This window comes from Manihot esculenta, chromosome 15, assembly GCF_001659605.2.
Source record: "Manihot esculenta cultivar AM560-2 chromosome 15, M.esculenta_v8, whole genome shotgun sequence".
In the NCBI taxonomy this organism is placed as follows: Eukaryota; Viridiplantae; Streptophyta; class Magnoliopsida; order Malpighiales; family Euphorbiaceae; genus Manihot; species Manihot esculenta.
In genome coordinates this window covers 9,154,025-9,168,776 of record NC_035175.2, presented here as the reverse complement: position 1 = coordinate 9,168,776, position 14,752 = coordinate 9,154,025, and the positions used below count along the sequence as shown (strand labels likewise).

Below are 14,752 nucleotides of genomic sequence, written 5' to 3'. Positions count from 1 at the left end.
ATTAATGGCTTCACTCTAAAATATAAAGCTTGCTTCTAAATGGGGAGGCCCTTATAGGTTAATTTAGCCTTTAGGTCAAAGTCTTTTCATGGTTCACAACCACAAAATCTTCCCCATATCAATTTACAAGGACCACATTGACAGCAACTCTTTTCATATATAACCATATACGTACGTTTGCCATGGAAATTGCTTCTTCTGCTCACGTGCTTGTGATTTGTGTCTTGCAATATATATTAGATTGGTACATGTGAACTCATAATATAAACATATAGACTCTGTTCGGCAATTATTTTTATAATATTCAGTATTTTGACTCGATTAAAATACTATTATTTAGTGGTTGAATAAATAATTTATAAAAAATTTATTTTTTATAACCTAATAAATGTCTACTGCTAACTAACGACTATTATAACGACTAATATTATCGAACAAAGTTATAATGGGCCCACATGAAAATTCATGTGTTTATTCCGTGAATTATATATATATAGTAATGAATTAAAAGAATTAATAATCAAATAATACAAGAGGATATAGATTAAAAATTTGAGAATATTTTCCCTAGTAATTAAATTGGGAGGAATCAATGTTGAAAAATAAGTGAGATGATGATGGTGAAACACAAGCAAATGAATGCACAGAAATATTTTCAACCTTACAATTTGGTTGCATTTCACTAGAATAAACTCAACAATTTGAAAGTCCAAAAAGAAGAGCTTCCTTGTGTTTAGCTAAATGGGGAAAATTAGGTTATTTGATTGATTAGTTAGGGTTACATATATATAAAATAGAACTTGGTTTTCAAGTTAGAATGTACAAACAAGGTAAAACAAAGTTTTCTATGTTATATTAATTTATTCACATACCTGATTTGATCTCCAAGGATGTGGAAATCTCAATGCAAAGTACATATGAAATTCTTTGGGACCATTGACATAGCTAACCCAACATTATCATTTAATTTCTTACTGGAACTTCAAATGATGCTCTTCAATGCAACACCTAATCCAATAAACGCCATTACACTACGTCCCAATCTTATCCTCCCCACCACTTCAATTCTTTTCTTTTTCTTTTTCAAAATAAAAGAAATTTTACTATCCCTCCAATTATTTTACCCATTAAAAAATTATAAAATATCTAAATGCCCTTGTATTTAATCAACACAAGGCTTCAAGTACCTAACCTGGGATGTTCTAAATCTAGTCTAAAAGTTCAAAACATATGATATATAAATTTGGATTGAGTATTATGGAGTGATTTTTTAGTAGAGTATTATTCTAATTAATAATAATTTACTATTATTTTAGTAGAAAATTGTTGTTTGAGATTTGCATCGTCTCATCTGCCTGCCCTAAATAACAAGGCATCAAAATTGCCTTTCAAATTTGGAACTTTCTAAATAAGGAATTTTACTCTTTCTTTTTTTCTTTAACCTATTTTTGTGTGGTAAGGAACTAATATGCTCTTTCTCTTTTAAATGGTAATTTAGTTCCTTTTTAGTCATTTTTCAATGGTTCTTTTTACTTTTCTTATAAATTTTACAACTTTAACTTTATTAATGCAAGTAGATTTTTTTTTTTCCCTATAGATAAATAAGAAGACCAGAGAATTGGAACTTAAACCTGGTATATCTTAGTCATCTAACTAGACAGAGTTAGAAATGCTATGCAAGTAGCTTGTCACATATGATGTAGACATGAAAATACAAGTATACCAAGTCTCTCTCTCTCTCTTTTCTACCACTTGGTTGCTAATGTGTAAAGTTGACTGAGTTGCTAAAAGAGAGAGTCTCTTTTAGCTCAATAACATGAAAGTTTCTTTGAAGTTGAGAACTCCAATTGAAATTCAATCAATTAAATAAAAAAGGAATGACTTGTATATTCACCAAACCCTAGATCCTTCACAACTTGTACTTTAATGGAAAGATTTCATATTAACTCATGGGGAAAAGAAAAATTCAAGATCCATTTACTTAATTAAACTTTCAATATATAGTGGAGTTTCACATGTAATATTTGACCTTTTTATTGTACATCTTTTCTAATTTCGATGTTCGATGAAGGATAAGGTGATTCAGGTGCACTAATTGCTAGTGCATTATACACTCATATAGTTACAGTTCTCGCATATTCTCGTGGGACCACTGGTTAAAGTTAGGAGCAGAAGGCAAATCATCAGGACAAACAGCAAAGAGGACAATCACTCTGTTGTAACAATGGACAATGCAAACCATAATCTGGAACTTGGTTTTCACATGAGCAATAAGTAAGATGTTTAGCAATCTGGAATTAGCTCACAAAGATACTGATAGAAAAATAAAGATTTTTTATTACACCCATAATGTACATTATACATCACGTTCATGTTCTCAACCCGTAACTTCAACGGGAGAGCTAAAATACATTCAAGAATTCAAATTCCATAACAGGTGAAATTACACAAAATAGCACATTTTTTTTAACTAGCATAAGCATACCACAAAGGACAGACTCTGAATACAGAAATGCTAACTAGAAAAACTAATCCTTGCCTATTCACTTGCTGTTTGTGGAGCGTGAAGAACGGCTACTGTCAGTCAGACTAAGATCTTTCTTCAACATAGCCTCCAGATTCTGAAAACATTTTAATGGTCTAACCTGTACAGGTTACAATGCCCGCATAGAAAATCCATCAGTTTAGAAGAACCAAATAATATCATATGTTACGAAAAGCTTGGATTTCAACAAAAAAGGATCCGAGTCATCAATTTAAGTAAATCCATTGATCATCAACCCCGCATACAATCAAATGAAAGCAAATTTGAGAGATGAGATTGGCCATGAGTTAACCACATCAAAGACCCCAATCAAGACAATATGGATTGTTACAATGTGAAGAATAGACCATGTTCATCATATGAACAATAGCCAACATTGTTCATAAAATCAACTTATCATCTTTGACATGCATGCATGTATACGTGTCTACAGGACATAGTCATCAAATCAAAATTCAAATATTAAATCATAATTGAATCATAAGATTGGATACAAATTCTCAAAATTGATTCAAAATGGTATATATTCTAAAAACAAGTGTACATACATAGTGTGTGTGTGTGCGTGTTTTGATAAGTATAAAATTATTATTTAGCAAATAAGAATGATGTTTTATAATAGAAAAATATATTATTGTCATGTTATGTGGTTTTACAAATTATGAACTTTTAAACTGTAGACAATGAGTATCTCGTGCATGCATTGAAACTCTCATTAAAATGTAATCAAATAATAAAAAGGATAGTTGATTAAATTGAAATGTTAGGATATATTAATATAGAATATCGAAATTTGACCATTATAGAAAGAGAAATAAACTAGCAAAAAGAAGAAAAAGAGAGGAAAACAAATTGCTAGTGGGGAAAAAAAACACTAATGGAAGGTTTTATGTGCACTTTTCTTGATAAAGATAAAGTAGATCTTACATTTTGAACCTAACAAGACTTTAGAAATACATTTATATTGAATCATAGATTTTGTCAAATCACAAGATTCAATCACGATTTAATTGCATTTAACATTTACTCCATTGATTTGAATCAAATGAGAAGAGGAATTGAATCTATTCATATAAATTGTATAGAGAATCATAAGATTCTAATACTAGTGCTAGATGATACTCAGAAGCAAGTGAAGAGAAAAAAGACACAAAGCAAGAGAGAGAGAGACCTTCCAGCGCCTCTTATGACCAATACTGTTATAAATTGACTCCAGTCTTGTTATTATTTGCCTGAAAGTTGGCCTTTTTGCTGGATTCTCATTCCAGCATTCTTGGATCAACCTGTGAACATAGACAAATTAATGGTTATAGTTCCCACAATTACTGTGAAGTTGATAGAAAAAAATATTGCCAGTGAAATCATTACTGGAGTTCTAAAACAAAATTAACGAAAAACAAAAACAAAAGGAAATGTAATATCTCAACAAAATGGCTATCAAGCTTGGCAGAGGACATACTCTTTAAGTCCACGGGAATAGTGCTTTGCTGGAGCTCTAAATGGTGGACGCTCTTTTGCAGTATAAGATTTTAGAGCGTCAAGTTCTTGCTTTGCAGAAAATGGTGCACAGCCTTCAATCATCTGATATAAAGTAGGTTACAAATATCAATTAACAGTCATGGACTGAAAACTATGAAGCCATGTAAGATGATAAAACCAAGGTTTTTTCCATGTGCATGCTTCTCTGAATTGTTGTCAGATACAGGATATTTTGCTATCCCGTGTCCACAAAAAAAGCAAGAACACTTTACATGTGCAGAGATGCATGTCATGAGATGCAGTAGCCAACCATTTCAGAGTTAATCTGGTTAATGAAGAAAGAGAAACCTTTACCTCCTGTAAGATCAAAGCAAAGGAAAAGACATCCACTTTGGTATCATATTCTTCATTTTTGAAAACCTCTGGGGCCACATATCTACCTGTCAATGACAAACCAAAGAATTTCAGTATAATATTTCATCACATGGCATATTGATTAACAGAAATAGAAAGATAGCAGGATAAGGGAGATATTGGAAAAGACTTTCAGTTGGACAACCTCCAACTAAAATGAGGATTATAATTGTAAGCAGCACTCACAAGAAGTGTCTTGACAAGTGAGAGGCTTCTCTTCTTTAACTGTAAGCAACTTACTAACTCCAAAATCCGCAACTTTAAGATGTCCAGAATCATCCCGCAATATGTTTCTGTTACCTCGCTCGTAAGCAACATAAAAAGGTGCTGACAATTTCAGAAAATTGAGGAAGCCAATGAATCTTTACTGAAACTTAACTGTAGTCTCAGTATAGTTATATAAGCACAAACAGATTAAAGAAATCCAAATTGAACAAGAATACTCACGAAGGTTCAAGATCCCGGTGAATTATTGGTGGTTTGTTCTCATGTAAATAATTCAATCCCCTGCCAAAAACAATCCAGATACATTAATGATCTTTCAATCCAGTCAGAATCTCAAGTAACCAACACAAGGTAAAACATGTTCAGGTCCATGATCTGAATCAGGCACAATCACATCACACTATTACTATGCAGGTAGAGTTTTGAAAAAAACATCAATAGCGATATACGATTTTTTTTTTTTTTCAAAGGGAGGCCTAATAGGCTACAGAGCAGGGAGTAACCTTCCCCTTCCATAACTTCCACCATGTCAGTGGAGGGGGTATTCAACTATGAGCAGACCAACCAAACAAAGCCAGATTGCAACCGCATAAGATCTTTCAGGTACATGTTCATACCCATCACCTGAATCATGTATAGAGTCGGTAGTGATTTCTAGCAGGTTGAATTTTGTAATCTCTCAACCACTATTTCAGTCAAGAGTTTTAAAGTTGAAAATAGCATTTATTTTTCTCCTATCCTAACATTTAAATGGAAGTGAGATGGAATTTGAAGCCTTAATGCCACTCTCACAAGATCATTGAATTAATTGATATTTCCTATAAAATAGCACAGGAATGAAAGGGAAGTGAACTGTATTTTTTAAACAATATTTAGAAGCAACTAAAAAAATAGAACATAAGAGCCCATCTCTTAATCAATTTGACAGCCTAATGCTACATGCCTTGAAATAAAGACCCAATTCTGAAAAAAAAAAAGAATAATTATAATAACCACAACAATGACAATAATAAAATAACAAATGAAAACTGACCTAGCAATATCAAGTGCAAACCTCACAGCTGTTGCTGGCTTTAATGCTTCTTTTCTTTTCAAGAATTGACGAAGATCTCCCTGTAAAATCAATAGAGATAGAGATTTCTCAATGCTGAAATTTACTAAACTACCTTCAATACAGAATCCACAGTTCCAGCTCTATGATTTGACAGACTAGTTTCATCATTAACCATGCAAAAGTGTATATTCTGACACTAATTACTCAAGCATAACTGTATCGGTATACTTTGTCACCAAGCAGAGTGGCAACTTTCTATTTCACATGATGTAGATATTTTCAGAAAGTCAACAGTTAATGCTCCTTATCATAGTTAAGAAAATCAAATTATCCAGGCTAGGAAGTGATATATATTTCATATTGGCATCATTTGTTACAAAGAAAACCGGACTAAAGTAATTTTCTATCACACTGGATGCAGATATTTTCAGAGAGATGCATACTTAACCCTTTTATTTAAATTTTAATAAATTATATCCATGCAGGAAAAAAAGACAACTGGACTTGAGAGAACGTCAACTAAAAAGAAGGTAAGAAAAAAAGAAACTAAATCAACCAAAATCACAGCAACAGATAACCACAAACAGTAATGTGCAAACAGTTGACCAGTATCATAGCTCCAACAAACAGCATTAAGGAATCAATGATAGAGGGAAAAAACCTTGGGTAGATATTCTGTCACAATCATCATAGGACTACTCTGGGTAACAGCACCCAGAAATTGGACCACATTTGGATGTCGTATCTTCTGAAGCAATGCAAGCTCATCTCTGAATGCTTTCCTGAGGAAAGTTAACTTTAGTTAAGCTTAAAAGTAAAGAAAAATAACTATTACAGTAAAATTGCTGTTGGTATGTAACTCACACTTTCTCCTCATCAGAAATCACATCCTCCCCAAGCCTTTTAACTGCCACTTGAATTCCACGCCAGGATGCTATACGAAAAGTTCCCTGCAACCCGTATGTGTTTCACTTGAAAATGAGACAATGACAGTCAACATGACTAGAAAAGCTGAAGTAGCACATTCATCAATTTAAAGGAGGTAAGGGAGGGGAATGACTATAGCCATAGAAGAGTATAAAACCTCCCACAGATGCAAATGACAAATCATCCCTCCAAGCTTGCAGGTCCTTTGGTCCCAATTAATGATGTTTGAAGACATTCAACAACATGGTATAAATTCTCAGTATTGATCACATTTGAAATTGGTAGAATGGAATTTAAACCCAAGATCTTAGAAAATGTTTTATGTTCATTGTACTGTTATTACATTAATAATTACAGGGTTTCATATATCAGAAAATATGGAAGTCTAGCATTAAACCTTAAATGAGGATCATTGGTTCTTAATTGGTAGAATAAACTTGGTAATGCCAGATTAAACCTCTGCAATCATCAGCACATCTATTGCTACTAGTAAACTACCCATGATTCACAGGCATTACTCCACCACTAAATATAAATCACAAAAGAAGAAGAAAAAAAAAAGAATAAATATGGAAAACAAGTCAAGACAGGAAAATTTTCAAGCAGAATGAATGCAACTTTTTTGTGGTTGAACTCCATGTTTATGATTTTACTATTTACAGAACAAAGAAAATGCAACTTTAACCATACATTTGAAATTACCGTGAAAGGAACACCATTAAACAACAGGCATGTGCATCATTACCAATTGGTTACAGCAAGGTACTTTTAACAGGTTGAATATATATCAGACAGGGCCAAAAGAAGAAAAAAAGAAAAAAAAAAAAAAAGAAACCTTGCATTTTGAAATATATATTCATTGTCAGTGATGTCACATCACATTTATTCTTGACTGACTGGAACTTTTGCCGTAGATAAATTAAACAGGATTAAGTGAAGGATACACTAGCTCTACCAAAAGAGATTCAGACAATAGATTACCTTGGTTATTTCTACACTGTTAGTAAAATCAAGCTCATCAGCATTAATCTCATATTCTGGGACTTCGCGTGCATGATTGACATGCATGGGGGCCATCTGAGTGAAATAACAAAGGCATGGCAACGAACACAAAATGTCAGCACATGTATTGATGCATGAGATATGCTAAACCCAAAATTCAAGACATACCAGAGGCTTTGCACCACGTTTCTCCAAAAGTTTGATCACATCATGGTTTTTATAGTATATAGCGTCTGCGAGAGGCTGTTTAAGCAAATATTAGAATGTCATGAAATGAATAAAAACCTGCAATCTTTGCTAAGTAAAACAGATATTTATTGAATATCACATTATATATTTTGTGCATAGTGTATGACAGAGACAGACAAACAGCGATTTCTTTGGAACAGAGTAGAGACAAAACTCTTCTCAATACAGTTTCATCTCTTCCCTTCTTTCCGTTTTCTGAGATCTATTAGGAAACATCCTCTTCTTTCTCCAAGAAATCACAAAAAGCACAAGAACCAAGATAGACAAAGCCATAATGAAATACCTCAGCCCAAGACAATACTAAAATAATAGCATAATTTATTGTGGAAAGAGCAAACTAGTGATTATGAATTCTTACCGTGCTTCCCCATCGATCTTTGGTTTCCACCTGTGCTCCGTTATCGAGCAACAGAGAGACCACGTCCGCATAGCCTTGGCAAGCAGCAACATGAAGCGCAGTGCGGTTATCAATGTCCCGAAAATTAACATCAATGCCCAAATCCAAGAGTTCACGAATCCCATCCAAATTGCCTTCATTGGCGGCGTACATTAGCCGCACACTGGGATCGATCTCTTCCAATTCTTCCTCTTCCGTATCTGAATCCTTCGGCTGCCGTTCTGGTGCTAAAGATGATTGCTTCCCAAGAGTGAACCTAACTGAGCTCTTTCCTTCCATTTCAAATAAAATTCCACCAGAAAATTACAAAAATATTTTACTTCCGGTTTTTTGGTTCTCAGTCAAACCGATATGAAGCTTCGATCAGAATATACTATCGCAAAAACCCAAAACCCGGAGTCGCCTTCCTTTTTAATTAAAAGAGAGAAAAAAAAAATCTTTGCTCCTATGATTTGCAGTTGAAATGGATAATAACAAAGAAATATTATCGATCTGCGAACGTCTCAATCAAGAATATGCAGCTGAAAGACAAGCTTAAACCCTAAGCAAAAGATCCGAAGGAAATGTAATTGACCCCTAAAACCCCAAATCGATCATTGAGGAAGATTTTATTTCTTCTTTTAGCTTTGCGCTAGATACTCGTACGTTTATACAGGAAAGACTTGTTTCTGCAGTTGAAAGTACAAAAGCTGTAGACTTTAGAACTGAAGACACTGAATTCAGAATCAATAAACCCTCAAATTTAGGATCTAAATAAAGATTGATACGAGGTGAGAGAAAAGAGAGGAATTGAAACGAAAACTCCAAGAAAGAGCATAAAATGGCAAGACGCTGAAAATTGATGGTGTGAAACCACAAATACTAGGAGCGCGTGGGGAAGGCCAGTACTAAATTGGAATAACGCGGGTAGGCGCAAAGTAATTAGAGGTTCACTAACGTACGCAGGAGCTTTAAATGGCGCCACGTGCGCGGCGGGGCCCCTGTCGCCGTAGAGTGAAGAATTGGTAAGGTTCTACTTGACCGTTGATAGGAGGATGATTTTTAAACTGTGCAGCGCACCGTGAACAGGAAGGTTGTTAAGTGGGGTCCAGCTCCGAAAGTGGAAGGCGGAGAGCAAAAACGACGCCGATTTTATTATGTGTATTACCGACAAGAAAAAAGGAAAATAGTGTGTATTAATAAATATTTATGGTTAGTTGAGGATTAAAAACACGTGAGTCGTAGCTGTTGATGATCTGTTTACTTTAATAAAGTTTTTTTTTTTCTCTCTAATCTAACTGAAGGCTGCCTTTTAAAAATATATATATATTTGCATATTGCCAGATTGGCGTTGCATGACCAAACCCAATTAAGCAATCGCTGAACTACACGCGCTTTGCTAATTCCCTTTTAATTATACAGCAAAAATCAAGTGATGATGCAGCGGCTTAATTTCCATAATATTAAATCTAAGTATAAAAACGAGTATCAACTCTCCATATGCTTGACTTGAGCTGAAGACAAAGTAAACCTTTTTATCATTCAACGTACCGATATACAAGGCAGGTTGGTATGCCATTCATTTCAAGTTTTCAACTAATAGTGGATGAAAAAATCAAACTTTATTTTTTGGCATATTAATGTCAGCTATAGCTTGCAGAAAGCTGTCTTTTGTTGCCTTGTTTAAGCTACCTTCGTCAACGTCCTCCTGTCTGTGTTCCCGTTGCAGGTCAGAGGAGGGGTGGGGAACAAAAATTGCATGAGCACGCATGGGCAATTGAGAACGTTCCCAATTCTAGCATCCATTTTTTCAATGTTTTTGTCCACATCTGTGTCGATGATAGGATCATGACTTTGTGAAATCCGAGGTCTATCTTCTGTCTCATTAACACACAACAGAAAAACAAGCGCAGTTAAACTCCATGAAATCGATCTCCAACTTGTCTGTCTAGCAAAAAATACAAGTACACATGACAGATCTAACCAAGTCCGGGAGAGGGGTGCTCGATGATCCTTTGCCCTCAGCACAAACAAATCAACCAGCCCCACATTCAAAAATAAGAATATCACGGCCGATTTCTTTCTTTTTTTTCTTTTTGTTTCCTCTCTAACGTAAACAGTTCATTAACCAGACGGCCAAGCCCTCGAGGCCAAAAGAAGCCCACAAAACAAAAAGGCTCAAGAACTCAGATTAACAAACCCAGCCGGCGTTAAAAGCACCTCCATTGCATAGCGATGCAACATATGTATCCCAAAGAGGAGGATGAACACAAAAAGGCATTTCAACAATCACAAACCCAGTTGAGGAAGAGACAAAGCCATGGCTTAGGAAGTCCAGACGGAGCATTGACTTCAAAAGAAAAAAAAAAGAGAGAAAAAAAACAGAGCACTGATTTAAGAACCAGGGAACCCAACAACCAAAATAGCAAAGGTAACAAACATAAGGCTAACGGCGTTCGTAATCGTCGTGCCTAGAAAGGCTACGAACACCAAAATGTTAGGTCTGACGCGAAGAAAAGCTCTGGCTATCACTGTGCACCTCCAGCTGCTGCTCAAGATCCAAGTCTGTACCCTTAACTTCCCAGAGAGAGGGAAAGTATTTTTATTTCCTCAGAAATAGAGCCAAAAAGGAGAAGAAAAATTCTAACATACACGAGCATCATTTTAGACGCACCCAAAACATCTTCCAATTAACATACTACAGAGGCTTGAATCAAACACGCACCATTGATAGGTATCATTTAGAACATATACAAAACATATCTGCAAATTAACACACTACAGAGACGACCATACTATATACGTCCTCACTTTACAAACTATTGTACGTATAACTACGATCATGGGAAAGGCGCCCTCAGTTTCATTTCAGTCCTCTCAATATCAATGGCAAAACCTTTCCCATGCAGCTTCCAGTAGTCGGCCTGAGGATTGATCCACTCTGGCTCTGCGATCTCTACCCTCGATTGCTTTATAGCATCTGTTAATATATTGTACTTCACATCCCTTTTTTCAACTAGCTCTGGAGCCACCATGCCCAAGTTCACACCTTGTGGAGACATCATCAGTGCAGGTGCTCCCAATGGAAGCCTATCACCTGCTCAAAAAGTTTATATCTCTTCCATTAGAAAGATGAAGTAGCCCAATAATTGCTTACTCATTAGCTAATCGCCTACCTCTATCGATCTGCCATGTGCACCAAAACTTGCCATAGGATTTGGCCAAATTTTCCAGTTCTGGTCTCACTATCATTTCTGGAACCTTGGGATGAACCAACAGGCCTGACTTCACCTGCACCATGGCAGCCCACTTCGTCAAGGAAACTTATTTTTAACTTAAAATCGAAAACCATCAAGAAGAGAAATTTCAACCTCATAAGCATGAGAGTGCCAGAGCTTCTGCTCTTCAGGCGGCAAACTTTCAAATATCTTATCTGACACTATATATTCCACTCCTGCGCATAAGGGAGAAAAGTGGAAACACAAAACAAAGAAGTTAAACTACAATATACCATGCTTAAAGAAAAGAAAGACCGTGGAAGAATAAACAATACCTATGAGCCGGCCATTAGAGTCGTCGGTATCATAAACTGCGCACTGAAGGAAATCCTGGTTGATCCTGGTGACATAGTGGTGGGTCTCTATCTGGCGAGACATATCATGGCTATATATGGCGAAGGTGCACACATGCTGGCTTATCTGCTTTATTGGCTTAAAAGACTGCAACATCTTTGCTCCCTTGTCCAGCATGTGCTGCTCCATCGACATCGGCTTTCCTGGGGGAATTGGCTGATCCCCGCCTCTAATAGGTGTTGGATCCGGAGATTTATCGCTGGAAGCCATCGGAAGATACGAGTGGTAAGGTGGAGTGGTGCCACTGAGGCGGTGGTGTGGTTCTTATATAAAGGGAAGAGGAAAGAATGGAAGCGTGGGAGGTTGTGGGCAGTGCACGTAGCCATGCAAGGAAGGTGAGTTGGCTGGTAGTCAGTGAAGTTTACTGACAAGTGGGCAAGTATGAGAATTTTCAGGACTTAGGTGTTTCCTCTCTAATATTTGAAAATTTATATTGTGAACCTAAAATTGTTAATATAATAGATAAGCCAATTAAAGATAGATAATTATATAAAAATAATTTAACAATTATTTGAGATAAATCGATCAAAATAAAAAAAAAATAGCCAACATCTATATTCTCATATTACTACAAACCAACGAAATCATTAAAAGAAAATTTTTAAAAGTTTTTATAAATTAATTAAATTATTTGTGTACGTTTTTAAAGGTATTTTTGTTTATTCATTGATTATAATGGTTTTAAGTAATGAAAGATTAATTAATTGAATTTTTTAAATATGAATAATATTTTAGTATATTTTAAAATTTTTTAAATTTATATTATAAAGACTATACAGTAATTTTTTAAAATTTAATAATTATTTTTAAAATTTTATATAATTAAACGAAAATAGTTTTATCGTATCAAAGTTTTGAGTAAATTAATAATAAGTTAAATTATTTTATATTTATTTTTATAAATTATTAATAATATAATTAATTTACTTTTAATTGGTATGATGCTTGTCAATTTCCATATTCAATAAATTATAGTTTTAATTTAAATGTTTAATATATGAATATGAAATACATAAGAATATGAATATATATTTAGCCCATTGAATTTTACTCAAAAAATGTGATAGTGTGAAATTTAAAATGTCTTTTTTTTTTTTTAAATCAATTTGTTGTTAAACAATTTCATAATTCTTTTTTCACTTACCATATATATTTCAAATTTTAAGATGAATTTTGGGATCAACCCACTATTTAGATTTCATTAGGAGCTTTGCTGCAAATTTTTAAGTTAAGTGTGGTTTGGGTTTATTTAGCACTTGATATTTCCTTAATTACATCAATTAAAAATAAAATTAATTTAAAATTAACTCAGAATTTTATTTTTTGTATTTTAATTTTATTAAAATTCTGTTTGTTTTATAAAAAATATTTTATAAAAAATATATTTTGTCTTTTTTAACATTTAAAACACTTAAAAAATTTAATCAACAAAAAACTATTTTTTTAATAAAAAAAATAAGCATTTAAAATCTTAAAAAAGAGAATTTATTTTTCACATCTTAATATTTTTATTAAAATCTTTATATAAGAATTTATAAATAAATTTTATTATTTAAATTAAAATTAAATAATAAAAAATAAATTATTTTATTAAAAATATTTTGCACTTGAAACATTTTTTATGAAAAATATTTTTTAAATACAGCTCCATTTGTTTTAAAAAATATTTTTATATTTATTGATATTTAGATCATTTAAAAAGTTTAATAAATAAAATATTTTTTTCATTAAAAATTTATTTTAAAGAGATAAAATTATTTTTCGTATTTTGATTGGGTTTAAAAAGGCTTAAAGGGGAAGTACAATGGCATGTATTAGTTGGCAACTCAAGGGACCCATTAAACTAGCCGAATAATACTCACAAATCAAATTCAAAATACAGCCCAAAACCCAATTGCCTAGCCCACAACCAAACAATCCACAGACCACACATTATACAGGCCATTTCCAGAGCCACCGCCATCGAACAGCCAACCAATAAAGTTGCAGAAGCAAAACGATAAGCAAATCCATGATCTGCGCAACATTGCCCTGACGATCGATGGACAGCTTGAAGGACAAACGAAGGCTTGGGGCTTTTTGCAAAATTATGGTCGGGTCTATTTTTATTTCCGGATTTGGAATTGAGAAAATTTTATTTGCGATTTTGGGGTTTGACTGTCACGTGGCAGCCGAAAAGGACGCCTGGCGCCTCTTTGACAGGCGCCAAAGCCTGGCGCCACTTTAAGTGGCGCCGGGCTCTATTTTTTTTTTTTTTTTAAATGTCTGGCGCCACTTAAAGTGGCGCCAGACAATTGTTTTTTTTTTAATTGTTTTTATTATTATTTTTAATTATTAATATATTATAATAAAATATTTATATTATATTAATTTTTTTTATTTATATTATATTTTTATAATAATAAATATTTTTTATAATTTTAATATATTAATATTTAAAAAATTTTATTATTAATATTTAAATAAAAAATTACTGGAATTATATTTCAGGATTATAAAATTGATATTATGTTGCGGTGAGATGTATAAAAATAATTCAATCATATAGTATAAAGTGATAAATTTTTTTATTATTTTAATATATTAATACATTAATTCTGTAATTAAATAGTACAAAATGTTATTTTATAACTTTATAAAATACGTAGTTATAAATAATTATTGTAGTTATAAATAATTATTATATTATCTTACTATTAGATATTATACGAAAATTGAGTTATTTATAATTTATTAAAAAATTAATTAATTAATCTAATTCAAAGTAAATTAATTAAATTTATTATATTTGATAAATTATAAACAATCAGGTGATCGCATGCAACATTTAAGTAGCCTATAATAATATT

The 14,752-nt window shown here is 33.2% G+C and overlaps 2 protein-coding genes across 2 annotated transcripts; both read right to left on the bottom strand.

The window, feature by feature from the left end:
* Nucleotides 1-2,314: 2,314 nt before the first annotated feature.
* On the bottom strand, nt 2,315-9,143 carry LOC110602103 (integrin-linked protein kinase 1). Its single transcript, XM_021739525.2, has 12 exons — nt 8,254-9,143; nt 7,815-7,889; nt 7,626-7,721; nt 6,582-6,667; nt 6,379-6,499; nt 5,697-5,776; nt 4,886-4,945; nt 4,625-4,731; nt 4,379-4,464; nt 4,005-4,126; nt 3,717-3,828; nt 2,315-2,645 (listed from the first exon to the last, which is right to left on the bottom strand). Exons 1-12 carry the CDS (start codon nt 8,569-8,571, stop codon nt 2,544-2,546), a joined length of 1,365 nt encoding a protein of 454 aa, XP_021595217.1. The 5' UTR covers nt 8,572-9,143; the 3' UTR covers nt 2,315-2,543.
* Nucleotides 9,144-9,996: 853 nt separating this feature from the next.
* LOC110602621 (oil body-associated protein 2C) lies at nt 9,997-12,127 on the bottom strand. The gene is made up of 4 exons (XM_021740188.2): nt 11,825-12,127; nt 11,643-11,725; nt 11,448-11,562; nt 9,997-11,368 (listed from the first exon to the last, which is right to left on the bottom strand). Exons 1-4 carry the CDS (start codon nt 12,111-12,113, stop codon nt 11,112-11,114), a joined length of 744 nt encoding a protein of 247 aa, XP_021595880.1. The 5' UTR covers nt 12,114-12,127; the 3' UTR covers nt 9,997-11,111.
* Between the last annotated feature and the right edge of the window lie 2,625 nt (nt 12,128-14,752).